This window comes from Atractosteus spatula, chromosome 22, assembly GCF_055471065.1.
Source record: "Atractosteus spatula isolate fAtrSpa1 chromosome 22, fAtrSpa1.hap1, whole genome shotgun sequence".
Lineage (NCBI taxonomy): Eukaryota > Metazoa > Chordata > Actinopteri > Semionotiformes > Lepisosteidae > Atractosteus > Atractosteus spatula.
In genome coordinates, this window is record NC_142727.1 from 13496497 (window position 1) to 13517139 (window position 20643).

General features: G+C 38.9%; 1 protein-coding gene across 1 annotated transcript in view; it reads left to right on the forward strand.

The window, feature by feature from the left end:
* The window catches only part of LOC148816836 (cell adhesion molecule 1-like), a 315115-nt gene extending 294750 nt beyond the window's left edge, over nucleotides 1–20365 (forward strand). Inside the window, exons 9-10 of the mRNA XM_088939476.1 lie at nucleotides 13300–13428; nucleotides 16467–20365. Coding sequence (XP_088795602.1) covers nucleotides 13300–13428; nucleotides 16467–16585 — 248 coding nt within the window. The 3' untranslated portion in view covers nucleotides 16586–20365. The remainder of the gene's footprint in view (nucleotides 1–13299; nucleotides 13429–16466) is intronic.
* The last annotated feature ends 278 nt before the right edge of the window (nucleotides 20366–20643 follow it).

The window sequence follows — 20643 nt, forward strand, 5'->3', positions numbered from 1 at the left end:
GGGATCAATTAAATTATAAAGAGGGCAGGAAAAACAGTAAAATTAGTTAAAGGCATTTCAGCCAAGCTTGGCAAATCCTTGTTTGGAGTTAACAGGATTATTTAGAAAGAATGGTGGTGCACTGCGCAGGTATAACACCTAAGTATTTTGTTCAGATATTTTGTGCATTTTTAAAGGAGAGTAACTTAAAGAGGATACATATGAAACTGAAATGTAGTCATAAATCTTAAATTAAACACATGTCAATATGTATGTTGAATCAAAGTGCCCCTCCCTGGCACAGGAAAAGTGAATGAATCCAGCACACTGCATAACAATAAACGAAGGGGAGAGAGAGATCTGTCAGAGCTGTTTACTGAGTAAACACTAATTGAGAGCCTCATGCATCACATGCAATAGCTAAAAGTGTAAAATTTGCTTTAATTGCATTTAGTTAAATACTATTCACAAACAGAATGAAGCATAATGCAAGAGCTGAGGTTTAAATAGACATCGCTAAATAGGTTTAATGGGCTTTTAATTAGATTCACTTGAGGTTTTAATTGGATTCGTTTAAAGCAGAAGGGTGCAGGTACTGTATTGTAGCTACATATCGCACTTCAGTAAGCCATTCAGAAGCTCCGTTCATTCGTATATGAACATCAAGAGCGGTCACCCATAAGAGGAGGCCATTTGGCCAATCAAGCCATTTTGTTTTCAGTAACGACTTGATCCGAGGATCACATCTAGCCATTTCTTGAAGGAAGGGAAGGTGAATCTTTAAAATCCAGCTATACCTTTTATTGGGGGCTCCTATTATTGGGTGAGGGTGTCAATAAGGGGAACCACAGCAGTTTGAAGGTTCTGGTTGGTATCTACTGAATCATCCACAAATTGAAAATGTATAAACCATTTATAAGTTTACTCTAAGAACCTAGTTGAGGATCTGAATCTTTTAAGATCCTTGAGCACTATGCTTAAATGCGTGATCAATACCAGCTCATTTCTGGTTTATTTTCATACAAGGTTAGTTACACAGTATGGTTTTACCTCTGAAGGTCTGATTTCATTCCGTTCTTGGGTATGAAAAGTAGTTTTATCTTGGGAAGGATGAGAGTCCTAAACAAGTACACTCGCACCTGCAGTCCCAGAGTACGGTACTTTGAATAATAATAGTTGACTTCTTGCTTCAACTGCATTTCACCTCCATACCCTTAAAAATCACAGACCAGCGGTTTTCTTGGATACTTGATGCCACTGTAAGAGACATTGGAAGCAGAGAGGATCTTCAACCTCTGCCGTTTATAACAGTGATCGTGTCAGGATGTTGTTCAAGTAGGGAGCTGTGTCAACATGCGTAGCCTTCTTGCACAGCCAAAATGTTGTGTTTCTTTTCTTCTCTTTTCAGCATGGAATAAACCTTTACTTGTTCCACGTCAAGATGCTGCAGACTAAGGAGTAGAAAAGATTCAGTTGGTGCTGCATAGTGTTCTCTCCAGTGAAACAGCAGTGTTCTGTGATAGGCCTACTCATGACTCTGTTTAATTAGGACTAATCATTAAGAATTAAAGTTGAAAACATCCATTCTTCCATCTTGGTACCATTGGGACACCACATGGGAAGAATATTCCAGTAGCAAAGGCCATGTCCAAATCATTTAGCTGCTGTGACTCACACACAGCCTGACATACTTCATGCAACTTTAAAGATACATATCCAGAAGTCGGTTAGGGTCTCACGATCTTTAAATAGGTGGATTTGAAGAAAACAAAGGCAGGAAAAAAACCCTTGAGTACTTTAAGGTAGAAAAAATGCATTCTTTATTTACTGTGCAAAGAAAATTCCAAACAAAACCTCAGCTCCTCTGTGAGCTTCTAACTAGACTTGTTGAAAGTCACTCTCTGTTTATTAGCTCGGAAGGTTATTAGCTGCTCACCAACACCAAAACACAAGTCTCTCTCTGAGACTAAAGTTTCTCAGAAAAAAAAAACTCTTCCAGATAAACTGAAGCTTCACTCCTCTCACTCTTTATCAGTCACTTCTTTCTCTGCTCCCTTCTCCTCTGGTGCAGCACAGTTGTCTTCCACCTATGGGTCAGGTCAGACTAAGGTCATTCCCCATGACCTTCTGGTTCAATAAAAACTAGTCTAGTCTCCACCTCTTACCATCGTTTAGAATCAAATGTGTAAAATGCACAAAATTCAAACAAAAGGATCTTCAGGGTCATAAAACCTTGAGCTTGGGTGTTTACATAGTAACCAAGTCCTTTGTCTTCTCCTAGGACCGAAGAGAGCTAAGTCACTTTTCTTAGGTATGTAACTAAGTCCCATTGCTCCTACAAATGGGCAGAGTTGCCTTACCTCTGTCAGATCTCAGCAGTACTCCATTTTTTTCTTTCTTTTTCAGGAGGTTTCTCTCCCATTTGGGAGCCCAAGAGATTTGTCCATCTCTCGAGGAGAGATTCTCAAACCATTACTGAAATCATTTCTTCCCCTGCGCGGACTGCTGTTCCCAGAGTTAATACTCCTCGATTATGGTACTAGTCTTGGTACTGTTCCCCTCCAGGATTGTGGCACAGTCTTCCTTGAGTAAGACAGCTTCTCCAGCCCTGGTTTGCCATGGCCCACTGTTCTCTTTATCTGCTCTTTGACCTCCAACACGACCACGTCCTCCATTGGGAGGAAGGTCTCTCCCCTGGTTAGGAGGGAACGTTGCCTCCTTGGTTCAGTGGACCAAGAGGTTATACAGCTGTTGACCTTGCAGGATACACGCTTGCTGTCCACCTCTTTTGCACAGTTTGATTTCTGCAATCTCTGTAGTGCATACTCTCACTTCCTAGGTTGGCCTTCTATATCCTAAGAAGCACATGCACTCCATCTCAAACTAACTCATATTTCAGATGCATCATTCCTTCTATATATTTGCATGTGGAATTTCCATTATTAGATTTGAATGTGTTGCCTCTAGTGGCCAAGGTCGGCATTGCATATTTGTCCCAGCCAATTAACCACAATAAATACAGTTGTGTGTGTTTTATGACATTTAGGATTATACTGTTTCGATTCACTAAATGATTGAGATAGTAATACTCTGCCAGCCACAAATTCGAATACCTAATATGTGGCTAACCGCCTTCTTCATAATATCAAAAGACTGAAGGTAAATGAAAGTAGGAACAGTCAAATACAATTTAATTACCCACAAGAGATGGTAACAATGAGACAGTATTCGCTTTTAGAACCTGGAATGCAGGCTGCAGTTGTGAGCTGTAAAAAAAAAAAATCAACGTATCCTGAGGAGAAGTAAACATCTTGCCAGCTGGCTTACTTACCTAGTTACAGTGTAGCCAGGGACCAGATTATTCAGAGAGGGAACTGAGTTTCCTGAGGCTTCAAAATCAACAAAAACTTAGAGAACATCCTTTGCCAGAGAGTGGCAATTAGTGAAATAAGTCACTTTGTAAAGAAGTCATAGCCCCCTAAAAAATAAATATTAAAGACTTGTCTTCTACTGACAAGTTGCCAGACTACTCTGTTCTCAGACAGACTATAAGATAAACTAGGTACTTTATGTAATCAGAATCAATTTAGCATCACATATTAGCAACGTTATATGTAAGATGAACCACAAAATTAATCTGAACACTAGCTTTTAAGATAAGATCAGAGGCCAGTACACACCTGAGACCCCCAAAGTGCAAGACTTCGCTTTAACGCTGCCTCAAGCGGTTTTGAAGGAATTCTTCTGAGATCAGTTGCTGTGTTCTAGTCTCTGGCTCTTGTTGAAACTCCACTTGCCCCAAGTTAGGTGTGTGAAAGCACTCTGATCTATCAGCAACCTGCTGTGAGGCAGAAGCAGGAAGAAGATAAAGGCGAGGTCAGGCTCTTTGTTGGGTGAACTTGCCTTGCCTTAAAAACATGTTTTCTCACTTTGTTGAAGTTTCTCAAAGAAACAGAGCAGAGGAGAATGTGTTAGGTGACTGTTAACAGAGAAGATGGGACTTTACACAGAAAAGGTTTTTACTTCAGGTTTTTTAGCACAGTTCTGGTTCCACTTCAAACATACTTGAAAGTGGTGACTTTGAAAAGGGGCTGAAATATAATAACCCATATATGAGATATGCTATCCCACCATAGATATTTTTTTACTCATTATGATTGTCAGGAATCCCGTTTTTTTTTTAGATTTTTTTGCAGCTCTGATAAGCAAATGTGACGAAACCAGCTTTGTCGCTGGTACAGTATATACTCTTTAATTATTTGTTTCCAGTTTCAAAAAGATGACTGTAACTGTTGGCCTTTCTACTTGTTCACTTCATTGTTAGGTGCTAGTATTGGCCCAAGAGCCCAATCCAACATTACTTAATGAATCCCAGTAGTGATGCTTTGGGGTTTGGTCCATACAACTAAACCTCTTTGTGAAATGCCTTCTACTTGAATACTAATTTGACTTGCATTGGTATCCTCAGATCCTGGTTTTCAAGTTGAGCTTGAAGTACTTCATCAGTTCTTCTTTGGATTCTGATGACTTCAGCCAAACCTCAGCAAAGCATGCTGTGTGACAAACTGGCCATTCACTTCTTTTAAGTTTTCTATTTCTATTTAGGCAATTCTTCTTTGAGCAGTTTTTGGAACAGGACTGTTGTCTTTGTTCTGCAAGACCAAAAATTAAACACAGCGTGCTCTTCTGGAGCTTTTTATGGTACCACACACATATCTTTTGGATATTTAAAATCCTCATGCTCACCTATAAGGCTCTGCATGGCTTGGCACCTCAGTACCTGCCTGAACTATTATCGTCCTACTCCCCACCTCACAACCTTCGCTCTTCTAATTCTGGTCTCCTAACTGTCCCCCAAGCCCATTCGATGGGTGACAGGGCCTTCTCCTGTTATGCCCCCAAGCTCTGGAACTCTCTGTCCAAGGATATCAGAGAGTCACCTTCTCTATTCTCCTTCAAATCCAGACTCAAAACCTTCTTCTTTAGAAGAGCCTTTACTTAACTGGTTCCATTCTTCACCCCTCTGCTTTTCTTAGTACCAGTATCCACGGGCTCCTCTGTATATTGTAATTGTGTTTTATCTTTTTGTTGTTGTTGTTGTCATTCTGTAAGGCGCTTTGAGAAGCCACCTTTAAAGGCTCTATATAAAATAATGTTTATTATTATTATTATTATTATTATTATTATTATTATTATTATTATTACAGATATGTCCATTTGCACTACTCTTCCACCTTCACTTCTGTCCAAGTGTGAAGATCAAATAACCAATTACAAAAACTAGTCCAGCAGACTTTTCCTCTCTCCTTTCATTACAGATAAGCGAACAACAGGGAGATCAGTGATCTTTGTGCTCAGACGGGTACATTTGAGCTGAGTTCTGTCTTACCTTAATTAGCTGTTGGAATGTGCTCTGAAAGGATTAGTAACACCGAGCAAAAAGGCAAAGAACGCTTTGATATGTGCCATTTTGTAGCAATGCAGGAAATTGCAGTGCAGGAAGTACTCAAAATAGGCTGTTTATTTATTGGGCCACTTTCTATACAATTAAACCTCTGTTGTACTCCTACACTGTGTTTGAAATTGCTGCACTGGTCTCACTAATGGATGTGGTAGTGGGGGCATTAAAAATTAGACGGCAGACCCTTTTGGATATCGCATCAGCCATACTAATTTACATGAAAATTAAGTACTGGCAGAGTTATGCAGCGGCATATATTGCATGTATATTATTCAGTGACTGCTGCAGGGTGTAGGTTTGCGTTTGTTTGAGAAGAAAACCTCTACTAAAAGAACCCATTGCTTGACTTGACTGAATTGAAATTAATCTTTTCATGACATAGAAAGCTTTTTTTTATGTTACAGCTGACATACAGATATATAATCTGAATCTAAACTTGTCTAATATTAGACATGGTTTTTATTGAATGTCCTATTTCAAAGGTAATTGACAGATGAACTTTTGCAATTCATTTCGCTACCTGCGGTAGTTAATAAAACACAGCTGGTCTCTTTAGAATCCAGTATCTAATTGGTTCTCACTAAATTATTACCTTTCAAATGCAGCCTTTTTATTTGATTAGTTTTTTTTTTCTCACAGCAATTCTCATCTCATGTTGAGGGTGACATGCCTGTTTTAGAAACTTACCTTTAACATCTTTGTTATTTTCGCTCTTCTGATAATGCTGCCATGAACTAAACTCTGATTTTACATTAAACCACAATAAGAATTTAGGCTTTGCTTCCTTTTCAGTCTTCCTCTCTTTGATGAGCCGAAGCATTTCCAGAACAAGCTCCTAATAATACATCCCCACTAGATATTCTATAACTTTGACAACACTCTCTCTTTAAACTGTTGCAGGATCTTCATCTTGACTTCCAAAGCTGGTAGACTTAAGCAAAGAGCTAAAACATTTTATTAGCTGTAGGCAGGTTATGACTGAGTCGCATGGTTTATAATTGCATTGTGCTTGAATCAGTCAAGAATGACAGGCTTAACAGCTACCTCTGTTGCAGTCTGGAAGCATGGTGCTGTCTGTAAGGTTCTTTCTTCCTTGTGACAACTTGCCTCAGACAACACTATGTTTATTCTGCTCGGCTTGAATTCAGGAAGAAAGTGCCTTCTTTACTTATAACAGCTTGCAAAAACATAGCGGTTCATTCGTACACACATACTCCATATTCTGTATGAACTGTTGTGAAGGAAAAATGTTTTTTGCATTGCTTGTAATTTTGTTATTCGAGTTCATTATCACCCATTTCTTACCAGAAAGAAAAGATACAGTAGAAAGCATGGAGAAGTGATGTAATAGAATTACAAATGGAAGAAACCTGTACAAAAACTTTGACAGCTTTGCAGTTAGAAACAGATGTTATATCATTATTGTAATAATAAAGATAAATTATTTATATATGTACACATATGCAGAGGAAAGTTTACTATGATTAATTTATCATTGATGGTTTTTAGCAATGGTTTCCTATGGCTTTCATATTCCTTCACTGTGCTTCACAACTGATTTTAAGGAAACAGTACATCATCCACGGTACAGTTTACCTGTTTTGAGAAAAGATCAGCTATTTCAGTAAAAACTGGTAACTGTACAATCCCCGTACAAAACGTACTTTTGGTGGCAACAGGATCTTAAAGCGGTTGATAAACAATGATTTTAAACTCTGTGCTTGATTAGTGTTAGTGTAGAATCTTGTAGTGAAAATTAGTGACACAAACTCTCTGGTACAAACTTAAACATCTGACATCTTTCTTCAAATTGAATGCACAATTAGTATGTATTTACAGTTTTGTAGATATTCAAAATAATGAAATAGTGAATATGGCACATGCAAATGTTTGGGCACCCGGTCGGTCCACAGCACTTTGTTTCAAAAAGTCTGCTGCTTATCGAGGTTTTGTCTTTCATACTTAAGATGTTAACATTTGTGATAACGTCATAGGAAGGTTTTCCTTCCGACAACTCTCAGATCATGCAGATCATTTTTCTGTAAGCAGCGCTGTGTGTGGACCTATGGACAACTACTCCAATTTCTGCTAAACTTTTCTGCAGGTCATTTGCAGGGATCTTTGGGTTCTGCTTCACGGATCTGAACAGTTTTTCTATTAGATGTTTCTGGGTCTTTCAGATCTTGCCTTGGCTCCAGCAGATCCCTTTTCAACTTCCATTTCAAAATGATGTTTCTGACAGTTAAAATTGCAAGCAGAAAGCCTTTAGAGACCTTTTTATAGCCTTCCCCTGCTTTATAAGAGTGAATTATCTTTATTTTCAAGTCCTCAGACAGCTGGTTACAGGAACCCATGGTTGTTGAAAGTAGGCAGAACAACAGTCACAATCTGAGGGGTCAGAAGGGTCTGTTTAACCCTGGAAGTTTCTTCACCTGACTTAATGTAAGGCCTAATGAGTCGTTTAAGTTTTGTGGCCTTTGAAAATCACAAATTAAAAAAAAAACAGTAATGAATCAAGTTTTGCACATGCCACATTCATTTTTTTAGTTTTTTCAATCTGTTAAAATCAGCACATAAATTGTGCATTATAGTTTTCAGAGAGATGTTAGGTTTAACTTTGTACCATTCAGAAGCTGTCGATGCACTTTAAAGCATTTCATTCAGTCACACTGCTCTTGTGTTTTTTTTCTCATGTGAAGGTGGATTTTTTACAGAACAGAGCTTGTTTTTGTATTCAGTACATTTTTATGGCATTCCAGCGTAGCAAATATTAGTTTTCGCTATAAAATATGACTGTGTAGAACAGAGCATGAATGAATGGACATTCAGAGTACTTGCTTTATTGTCTGCTGCAGCAAAATTTCTTAATAGTTTTAAGAACTTAAGCAGAGCTGCAGCCCATCTTGCTCACTGGGTTACTGGGAGTTTAATGATCTGAAAAAGCCATCAAGACGTTTATCTGAAGATTTTTCAGCAAGTGAGCTTTCAGAGAGCAGCTGTGTTTACCATATACAGTACTCACTCCCACCACACTTCTTGTTTTAAATAAAGCTTAATTTGAAAAGCCTACATTTGATCGCGGTGGTGAAGACTGTAGTTTTATCCGATGGTGTCAGTCATTTTTGAAAGGAGGTTTGCATTCAATGAGTGTCAGTTAATTTTTATTACAGTGCTGTCCCACTGTTTATTTTTCTCTGATGTGGATGTATTCAGCACCACATTATTGTGATCTGTAGTAAACCAATGATCCAGTCTCGAAACCTTCTACCGTTGGCAACAATGAAGTGAAATTCTAGTGAAATTAGCATTTCCCAGATGCGTGCTTATTTTTTCTATATAAATTGTACATTTGTCTGAAGACAAGGTATTTCAATTCCTCAACCTCTGTTTAATAGATTGCAGTGATTTCTGAATCTGGCAGCTTCCGAGTGATCGCTTCATAAAAAAAAAACAAGGTGGGGAATAACATCTCATTAGGCTAACAAAGCATGAAGCCAACTTAAAAATAAAAGCCCTGGGCACCCTAGGATCAGTACATGTTGGTGAAAAGACACCTTATCTCCAAGCACTTGGTGCACACCTTCCGAGTAACCTTGTCAGGCATAATGATTTCTCCTGCTAGTAAGCAGACAGGTGGAAGAATTGAAGTGAAATGTTAATTTATAGGTAGGTGTTCCCTGTGAGGTGTGAAAACTTCACGGATTGTCGTTAACACAGAAGGTGAGAGAAGTAGAAACTAGTGACCACTGACTAGCCCCCTGCTCAGCTGTCAGCACATTTGCAGTAGTAGATTGTGAAACTCTAGTCAATAATAAGCGCAGTAGCCAAGTGGAAGGTCTATAGACTCACTTTTGTACTCTCATGTATAGGTTTTTCTATGTCTAATTCTTTATTTTGCTAATATTTACCAATTCTCTTCCGTATTTAAACAGCTTCACAGCTACTATTATAAATAATTAACTTTATTTTATATGGCGCTTTTAAAGGTGGCTTCTCAAAGTGCTTTACAGAATGACAAAAGCACAGAATTGTGAGAATTGCACCCTCCTCAATTAGTTGAAAACCCAGCAACTAGCCTTCTAACTCACGAGGCCATGGCAGCATATTACTCCTCCTCTCGAATCTCTTCATTGGTGGCCTGTAAAGATCTTAATTGATTTATAAGCCCGTGAATAATCTGGCTCCATCATACGCTCCAGTCCCTCCTGCAGGTTCTGTTCTGTTGAAGCTGCTCCTTCTCTCACTGTTTCGCGGGACTTTATGTGCGCGTGTGTGTTTTAGACGATTGAGTACTTTTATTTTGTCGTGCTGGGTTTTACATTATTGTGAACATGCTGAATCTTGCTGTTTAAGACTCACTCTCCTTTCCTGCTTCCAAGTAAAAACTGAGATATTCTGCGTTTGATGCTGGCCTTAGGCACTGGCTGTGATAAACGGAAACTTGCACTATAGGAGGACAGAAACCGACATTCTTAGCTGTGTTAATTAGCACTAAGTATGTGTAAAAGTTTGAGCAGGGAGCTGCATCACCATGCGTAGGCTGCAAAGGAACGGGTAATGGTTTATTCCCTGCTGAAGGGCAAACAAACACAACTTTTCGGCTGTGGAGCCTTCTTCAGGTGTGAGGCAGAGAGGGACAGTAGCAGATAAATAAAGCACAGGAGAACAAAAGACAGGCAGAAGGGGCAGGGAGCTGTGGAGAAATGGGCATGAAGCAGGTGAAAATGAGCGTCCAAACTCAGGGAGAACAGGAGGAGAGAGGTGTGAGAAGCCAAAATGGAAGCCGGAAAGATCATCTGCTATTGTCCCTCTCTGCCTCACACCTGAAGAAGGCTCCACAGCCGAAACATTGTGTTTAATTTCTTTTCCTTCCAGCTTGGCATAAACCCTGACCTGTTCCATCAGGTATGTGTAGTCAGATCAAGTGAGTTTGGAAGCTTTTAGAAGACTCTGATTCAAGATACCTCAGAAAAACACAGGCGATGCTGCAGGACTTTGCTGCCGGATTCAGTACTGCCAGTCGCGAGACATTACACCGAAACAGGGAAATCTTTGACATCCTCATTGGTCACTGTTTATTTCACACCGTGGCCTGTTGCTGCTTCTTGAAGCCAACGTAAACCATTCCCCATTAACATCTTAATAGGAAACTGTGTTAAAGCACGTCTTTACCTCTACTCCGACAAGAGCGAATTAGGTGTCAGAAGGATTTCTGGCAACTTTAATTGAATCTGCCCCCATGGAAAGAAAATCTAAAAGCAAAATAACCTATTAGGATTATCAAGTAATGTTTCGTTGTGTCTGGCAGGTAGCACTGTAGTATTATTCCCTGGGTCTTGCTTCAAAGCTATTTATGAGGAGAGACAGGTGAATTGTGTATGCCCATTCCTTTCTATCAAGCTGTGTGCTTTCTCGCCTTTGTTATTCTTAATAAGTCGTGGCCCGCCGTTTTTCTTTTTAACTCCCACAGGAAATTCATTGCTCTCCGTTTTAGCACAGAGATGAGCGCAGGAGATTGCGAGCTGTAAATGGAAAATCTGAAGGACCCTGTGCGACCGGATTACAAAAGCTCGGCTGTTTTTCCTTGCCATTTTCCCCAGTGCTTTCGTCTCAATTTTAATTTTATTGGGAGAAAATTTTGTGTTGCTTTCAAATGAAAAGTCATTACCTGTCCCCCTACCCCCAACGACTGCTCTCCCTCCCCCATCTTCCACCCAGTACACTTAATTTCAGAGCCAAATTAAAGATATTGATAGAAAATGTAGCTCCTATTTTTATGCAGTAAAGCAGGCTCTCTGGTTTCAGCTCCACAAACCACCATTAACTTTGGCTGACATGGATCCGTACACTTGATCAATACACTTCAAATATTATTAGGGTTGGGAGCTTCAAAGACCTGCCCTGTTCTTTAGCAAGATAGTTATAAATCTTTCTTAAAAATTGACTGAGATTCACACTTTTAGTCTTGCGGGCAAAATGTATTTCTTTCGCTTTGACTGGAGACAGCGCAGGAGGGCAGATTTATTTGTTGAGCTGCGCTTGCACAGTAAGATTGAAGTTGAGATCCTTCAAATATCACTTCACAAATCATGTACAAGTTGGAATATTTTACTGTTTCTGGTGCTGCTCTGTTTAAATTTTGAGGTATGCCTAGTATATCACTTTAATGGAACTGTCAGTGAACATTTTACAAAACCCTTTCTCTTCTTTTTTTAACTTTCCTAACAATGTAAGATGCTAGTGCACATAACACCGATGGTGAGAGGTTTATAAAACAGCCACAATTGGAATATGAAGACAGGTGACCCCTGAGTTCCCCAGATCTCCTAGCCTTTTAATACAATTTATTTCAACCACAAACTTGAGAGCAAAAAAGTAAGTCATGTAAGCCCAAGAAAGTTTACAAATTAAAGACAAAGCAAAGAGGGTGAAATTACTGAGGGGAAGGGATTAATTAAGTACAGTACTTAAGCAAAATAGTTCAAAGACTCAGTACAGTGGACTGGACCACAGTTTGAATGATAGAAAAAAAAACATTTATATTGCCATAAATTAACATTTGCACTTTAGAAACAGCAGAAATCCTGATTGATAAGGAAAATTGATTTAATTTTCGTTAAAAGGCATGTTGTGTTCAGCTACATCTACAGACAGCATAGAGGAACTGGAATGCAGTGGTGTGTGCTGACAAGGCAAATTCTTACTTTAGCAATGACATTTGTCTAATCTTTGTAAGTCATTCTATTTTTAAATAGTCATTTATCTCCAACGTGGCATTTCAGTTCCTGTTTCAGATGCCCATCAAGTTTCTTTTACTTTCAATATTTGTCTTGAAAGGTCAAGAATATTCTCTGCATTCATGAGACGAGCAATTATTCAGGCTTTGCTGAGAATATGTACACCTGTCTTCGTACGTGCGTTTATGTGAAATGAGGGTATCAGGTGTAATCCACTGTGCTTGGGTGTGAATAAAAGATCAGATTGCTGAATGCCGCTTTAAATCCTGTTTTACAAAACATGTCGACAGGAGTCCTATGGACTGTAAGGTGTTACAAAACAGAAAATGACCAGGGGCATTAACTGCTGTTCCGTTGACAAATACTTGCATTGTTTCAGTCAAATCTGCAAAAAAAAATGTGTAATGTGTTAAGAGGCAGTTCAGTTCATACACGAGGGGCTCTATAAAGCAGTACATTTCTACAGCTGTGAAATCATATTTTCCTTTATGAGCCCGGCAGGAACTGTGGAAAGGTTTTTCTTGTATTTGCCATTATCCTAACAGGTACCATATATGGCAATATGTTCTATTGGGACTGGCCTGCTTTTTCTTGTACAATAAAAGCCTTAATACCACTCAGAAACCAGAAATATGTACCTTCACATAGCTCTGCCCAAAGTCTAAGTATCATATTTACAGTAGTATAATATATTTCATCATTCGACATTATTTATTATGACTACTTACCCTATTTTGGTGCAAAATAATTTTGAAAACATTGATGTCCAATCTATCATTCTATGATTTTAAAATGCTTAAATATGCTCCCATTTCAAAAATATTTTGGTTATTCTGGTTGCATAGATGGCCTGTTTTTTTCATTTACAGTACTGTAGGTTATTCTGGGAGATTTGTACCCAATCATTTTTCAAACTCCATTGTGTAAATGGGGTTCTATCAACAAAAACGAGAGTGTAGCCAAGTGCTCCGCTTTGGCTGACTGTGTATAAATCTGAAAATATTGAAGTCCGTTAAATAAATACTGTGATGCATTATTATCTGCTGCCATTGGCTGTGTTCTTCAGCGCATGTTGAGCTGTTTAAATTGCTAGCTAACGATGAGATTTCATTTTGATTGCAGATTCAAGAGCAGGCGAAGGAGTGCCAAGAACAGTTGACCATGCTGTCATAGGAGGAGTTGTAGCTGTTGTTGTTTTCGCTATGCTGTGCCTGCTCATCATCCTGGGACGATACTTCGCAAGACACAAAGGTAAGTGTTGCATTACTTCAGCATGCTGTGTGACATTCACAGACTGTATATATGTCAAGTCTGATTACTAGACATACTGTACATTTAGTTGTCTCGACAGTCGGTCACATAATCCAAGTAATACTTAAATTACCAAAAGAAGCAAGTTATGTGGGGTCTTTTCAAGTCAACTACTTCTGGTAATGATGCCCTAGATCAGGACCAAGCAGTTTATATTTTAGTGTTATCATGACTATGGACGTGCCCTCAACAGAATCTTTTTTTTATGCAAGCACCAGAGGATTTTATCTGTAAAAACAATTGACAGTGTTTCAAAATGTTATTAATGTCATAGTTATGCATCAAGTAAAAATATACACAAGAGACAGCTTGCTGTGTACATCACAGTATTGTCTTGTTTGAGATACAGAGCCAGGAGCAAAATTGTCAAGCAAATTCATTGCCTCATATTAAAAAAGATCGATCTAATGTATGTTTTACACTTGAATCTCACCCAGCCAAAGTCTATCATTTTAACATTACTATAATTCTCTGCCACTCATTTTGACATCAAATATCTAAAAGTTATGATGTTAATACATTTTTTTTCATTCATTGGTTACTTACAAAGTTTTGTGTTTATAGCCACATTTGAGTTAAGTACATCATGTTTCTGTTGAGATTTGATGAGGCAAAACATTTTTGCCTGGATTTTAAGAACATGCAACTAGCACTGTTATTCATTATGGTTTTTTTTTCAGTAAGATTTTTTTTTCTCTGAAGGAACTTTTTCATTTTCATAAGCCTGTAACCTGAGCCATCATCAATCTTGCAGTTAATGTCTTTGAAATCCTCTCACTACTCATGGACACCAAGTTCCATATTTTTTCTTTATATTACCGGGGATATTGCCTCCATTACCAGAGTGATGATTGATTTTACTATGAATGTCATGGCCATGGACATCGAAAACTGAAAAAAAAAAATGTTAAAGGAAATTAAAGTTAATGTATGCTTTACGTACAATGGTGAGAAAAAGAAAGTAAACCCTCTTAAGATTCTATGGTTTTACGTATTAAAAAATATCTTACCTTCACCTAGTCCTCACCAAGTCCTAACAGTAGGTAAACCCAACACATGTGACAAATAACATAAACACATTTTACTTCGTCATCGTTTATTAAACAAAACAATTGGTAACATTCAGAAGCATTGTGTGAAAAAGTAAGTGCACCCTTACTGCTTCCATATCAGTTAAGGAGGTAATCTCAATCAGGTGCATTAAAACATAAGTTGATCATCAAAAAGTGCTTTCGTCGTAGGAGAGAACCCCTTCTCTCCAAAAAGAACTTTACTGCAGGGCTTTAATTTGCACCTGAATGAACCACAAGACTCCTGGAACGATGTCCTGTGGACCAGACCGATGAGATGAAAGTGGAGTTGTTTGGCCATAATGCAAAACAACATGTTTGGCGAAAACCAAACACCGCATATGACCACAAGAACCTCGCACCAACCGTCAAGCTCCTGCTGGTGTCCAACAGGAAAGGCTTAGCCGAAAGTGGATCGTGCAGCAGGACAGTAATCCAAAACACACTAGTGAATTGAAGACTGAATGGCTAAAATAGAAAATTTCAGAATTTTGGAAGTCAAAGTCCAGATCTCAACCCCATTGAGGTGATGTGGTGGGTCCTAAAGAGAGCCACGCGTAAACAAATACTCTCAAACATCTCTGAGCTGAAGCAGTGTCTGTAAGGAGGAGTCCTCCCAAGCGATTGGGAGAAACTGATCGACTCTCACAGGAAATGTTTACTTCAGGTTATTGCTGAAAGGGGGTTCCAGTTGTTACTGAATCGTGGGGTCCACAATTTGTTTTTCACTCAAAGCTGCTGAATGTTGGTGGACGTTTTTGTTTAATAAATCACGGCAGAGTAAATTTTGTGTGTGTTTTCTGTGAGGTCAGATTTATCTGCTGTTAGGACTTGGCAAGGACTGGATGAAGGTCAGACATGTTTTCATATGGAAAACCATAGACTCATATGGGGGTGTACTTTCTCTTTCATATCACTGTATGTGGTGTGGTAGGATTAAAAATTGAGTAAATAAAGAGTCTTGAGCCCTATCAAACTACACCATTTGTCAGCCCTGATTTGTCAGAATCAATTCTGGATTTGTATATCACCTTTCACAATAGGACCTTTTCACCACAAATGACAATTAGACTGGGTCTGATTTTTGGAAAAATAACTTTGTGATCACCACTTTGTCATAGATCACCACATGACAGCTCTAACTTGTGGAAAAGATGCATGGTTATTATTTTGGCAAAAAAAAAAACATTAATTTCAGAGTAACAAAAGAAATGTAAAGTTCTGCCTGGATAACTTCCAGAACTAAAACTACTGGTTTACATGTCAAAGCAAAGAACATTTTCCTCTGGGTGGTAAAATGGTTATTGTATTATAAATCCTTGATTACTAACATCAAACTAAAGCGATAAGCCTTGATGCTGTGATTCTTTTGTATAGTACAGATTACTGGAAAAAGCTTTCCCTTAAGTGTTTGAATGAAAAAGAGTGTTATTGTCGAAATATAAAAAAAAACCCACGAGAATGAAGTCTGCTGGTTTTAATTAGCACATGCATCACACTAGGTTTTTATCAGAAAGCAATTTGAGGCGTTACTCCCATTTATCCCCATTTTATAACTTGCGTTTGACATCAGTCTGTGCTCAAAGCAGCTAACATCATCCTTACATTTGTCTGTCCATCTGCTATTATCAAAATCTGCATTTGTTTTATTGTTTTCACGTGGAAGCCAGTCTGTGTGCCCTTTTCCTGGACCCAAAAATAGCCGCTTAGCCCTTCTTTTTCTTTATTCAGTCAAAGTTTATTCGGTACTTCCAAACCGGTTCCTTACAAGCAAATGCAGCCGAAAGCAATCTGGACGCAAAACTGAAGGGAAACCGTCGTCTTGGGTAGCGAGGCCGAATGTTTTTCGCGATGCTCTTGAGAGTTCCTGGCACCGAGACCGTGTCGCTTTTGCCTTGTTTCACAAAGGCACCTACTTCACGCACGAAGCCAAAGGAGCTGACGACGCCGCCGACGCCGACACCGCTATTATCAACGCAGAGGGTGGCCACAACAACTCCGATGAAAAGAAGGAATATTACATCTAAATCTGCTTGGGTTACGAGGTGTCCGATGCTGGGCACTTGGTTGGTTGGTTTGGGGTGGGGGTGCGCTGGAGTCTGGTTGGGGTTAGGATTGAGGGGGAGAAGCGTGGGGTTTCAGGTGGTCTCTGGGCACCCTGTGCATCTCAAGGTGTGGAGTGGAAGACAGCGTGTCTGGAAGTAGGGTTTTTTTGGGGGGGCGGGGTGGGGGGGGGGGGTGGGATTATGGGAAAGGACTTTACCAAGAAATCACTGTAGTGAGCTTCACCATTTGACACCTCAGAAACAGCTGGTAAGGCTTTGATTTAGTTTAGTTCAACCATTTGCAGAAAATTCTGTGCCTTGTTCTATTTTTTTTTATATATATATATGTATATATATTTTTTTTTGGTTTTCAGTGCCCCCCCCTCCTCTTCGGCACCTCCCCACCCCGTATCCCCTTGTGGTCGGCTTTCCAAAGGGAGCAAAATTGCAGCACGCCTTCGTGACTTCTCATTCTCTCCCCAGACACATTCTCACCAGCACCCTCCAGGTCGTCTCGCACCTCCTTTTCTTTCCTTTTGACAAAAAAATGGCGTTGAAGTGCTCATCGCGCAGGGCAGGACGTCCACCACATTTGTTCGGTTGCCACTGGGCCTTTTGTCGTCAGCTCAGGAAATCCTCTCGGTCGAACAGTGCGCGTGAACCAGTCCTGTACTCCATTGGCTGAAATCCGTGGCACAGCTGAACAAATTCTAAGCTCGGTGTTTTTTGGATCACATTCACTACACATCCCATGAAAATGAAGACAACTGCAGCAGACCTGGTGCCTAAATTTGCTTTGTTTGAGTTTGCTTTCTTCTTGCCAAATTCTGAAGTCTTAATGGCGTCCTTCCCATAAATTTGAATTCAACGATGGCCGATTTTCAAGTGAGATCAATGTCCAAAAACTGTGAAATTAGGAACTTGTGCCCTAGCATCATTTTAATATATGGATAGTAACTTTAAGGTCCGTGCACTTCAATATTATGCTAGAAAGTAATTTTATATAATGCTAGAGGGAGTCCAGTTGTTATGCATTATTAACAACCAAGGGTTGCTAAGGTTTTTTTATGCCAGCCTTTATCTTATCCACCATTATTTGTAAATAATTAACTCTACTGATGCAGCATCATCGGTTTTGGAGACATGCACATATAATTCAACGGACATAAAACATTTTATTACCAAAGTACAGAAATCACTTCGAAAGATCCTCCTATAAGAAGGTACTTGTAATGAAGAGTGTGAATATAAACACACACAGCTAAGAACTTCATATATCCAAATAGCTTTATCAAAAATATTTTAGCTTGACTTGCGTGCCCTTTGATATTGAAATACTGCGTGGGTATTTTTGAGAAGAATGTTTTGAAAGTCACAGGCGATCTGTAATTTTAATTATATTTTTTTTAACAAAATACTACCCGGTATTGCTTCCAGGAGAGCCAGATCGTAATGGTGTTCAAAATATTTATTACATAGTTCTATGTTGTTTTTTTTTTCTAAAATCATTTGCTACCGAAAAGCTCAGAATTAACAAATGCTGACAAAAAAAGGCCAGGCCGCCTCTTTGAAAAGAGCCCTCAAAAAAACCCATTCGGAGAGAAGGGATTGCGCGGAGTTTTCTGCAACTGACGAGCGCTGGGAGAATGAGAACTTTCTTAACAGTGTGTCTGGAAGCTGCTGACTTTGAAGTTCTCACTCTAGCTTGACTAAAGGCACCAGAGAGTCCCATGTATCCCTGGCACAGACAGTACAGTCCGTGAGCCCGGTGCATTATGGGGGAGGGGGAGGCAGTCTTTTCCTATCCACAAGGAAAAACAAACAAAAAAAAAAGAACGAAGTCTGCTCAGAAATGACCAACTGTCCTTTGGGCCATTCCTAATTGGACTCCACTTACCTTACTCCTACATAAATAAGTGTAGGCTTTGCGTTTGCTTTTACTTTCTTTTTCCCAACTTTTGATTTAATTTCACCTAAGAGGGCCAGGGGGTGGAGTTGGCCGGGTGGTCTAAAAAGAAATCAAGTTTTGACCATCTTGAAATATTTTCTCTAATTTCTGAGTGCTAAAGTGGACAGAACATAACATTGCTTGGCGGTTGTTTCTCGTGCCCTAGCCCCCTGCCCCACCCACACACACACACACACTCTCTCACTCTCTCTCTCTCTCTCTCACACTCACACTCACTCACACCCACACACACACACACACACGGGTTAATGTGCTGTAAACCTCGGTTAGAAAAGGGGTGGGAAAAGAAGGTAAAGGTCTTTCTGTGCGTTTTTTCCAAATGGATTCTTTAAAAAAAGAGAGAAACAACCACTGCCTTAAAACTTCCGATCATAAACTCTTTCAAAAATGATAATCATTTCAAAAGAGCAGAACGGTGGGTCTTAGTTCATAAAAGGAGGGGGAAGGGAGGGGAGGGGGCACTCGTGTGCTTAGAGTATTTAAAATATAACATGACGCATATTTTGATTTCAGGAACCCATTAATGGCTTCCTCTCTTCGAGTTTTACTACAAAGCAAAGTGATGTAGAACAGAGACTATAAAGTTACAGTATTTTAAATTAAAATTTGAGATAATGTGACTTGTTATTAATAGTGAGCATTATTTAGCTTGGGTCAAAAGTGTGGCAGCTTCTATATAAACTGGATATTCAGAATTCATCCCTGCTAACTGGACAGCGTTTGTCATGATTTTAATGTAGGTGAACATTACAAAACCATTGGATTCATCCATTGTTATATAGGCATTACCGACAGGGCAAAGTTATAATTTGTTTTACTGTAACATGTTGAACCAACTTTCAGTGTGTCATGGGGTGGTTTTGTAATTGTAACCACCAAAGGGGCCTTTTGGGAACAGGATGGATTTTAAAAGTCATTTTAAAAAGAAGAGGAATTCACTCTACTTCCCAAAACAAGTGCAAAAACAACAACAACAACAACAACAGAAAACAAACGCCTCAGTATCGCTTACAAACAAAAAAGGAATGGAACAGAACCTAAACTGGAAGATAACAAAATTTGATTAACACTCAACATGAGGTGTATACAATTGCTATTAAATTTGAGTTGTTTCATTTTTCTTTTTCTGCCCACTGTAATTCAGGGTACGAATTGTATGGTAGTGCAACAGTGTTACCAATATGATTTTTATAATTTTCTCTTTCTATTGTTGTTTTTAGCCATGTCTCAGGTTCATGTGTACTGAATGGTGTGTTTTGCATCTCAGGTAGAATGCAAAGTCTAGGCCCCCATATGTTGAAGAAATTGAAAAAAAATGTGGCAAATTCTGAGATTTAGTTGTACATGTTTTATGTATTTTCTTAAAATACAGTGCACTGTTTTAAATGTGTTAAGTATTACTTTGTATAGACCTAGTTCACTAAGGAAGATTGCTCCATTTCTTTAAAGAACAAACTTGCTGTGCAACAATCAATTATATATACACATGTGTATATATCTTATACACTCACATGCATACATGCACACACAAAGTGTGTAATGAAGAAATGATCGAGATTTGGTTTATGAACGTTCCTTATGCCCAGGAGGTTTGGTCTTGCATCACTCAAGCTGTTTTTAGATCAATTATTTTGTCTTTCTGCTGTACTTGGGCAATGTTACTGTGTATTAATGAAAAAAAAATATCCACATGTTCCCATACACATTTTGTATTGGTTCATAAAAAGACATTTTTACAAAAAAATACTGAAGAGTTCTTGTCTTAATAAAAAAAGAGATATTAATGTTCCAAAGTAATTGTGGCATCGTTATTTTTCTCCTTATTTAAGCCTTGTTTTTTGGAATACATTTATCTATTTAGCTCTGGGATAAAGTCAATAAAATCTGGATAAAATGGTTTTGAAAAAACAGTTCTTAAGTGTTCAAACAATGTGTTTGCGAACGCAGAAGTCTCATTGCTTGTGTGTAGTGGAATTTGTGCTAAGAACCCTCTTCCTTCACTGTGGTTTTGCAACTCTTTATTGCTGACTCTAAACAACTATCCCGTGCAAGCAGGATTCTAAATGATGGA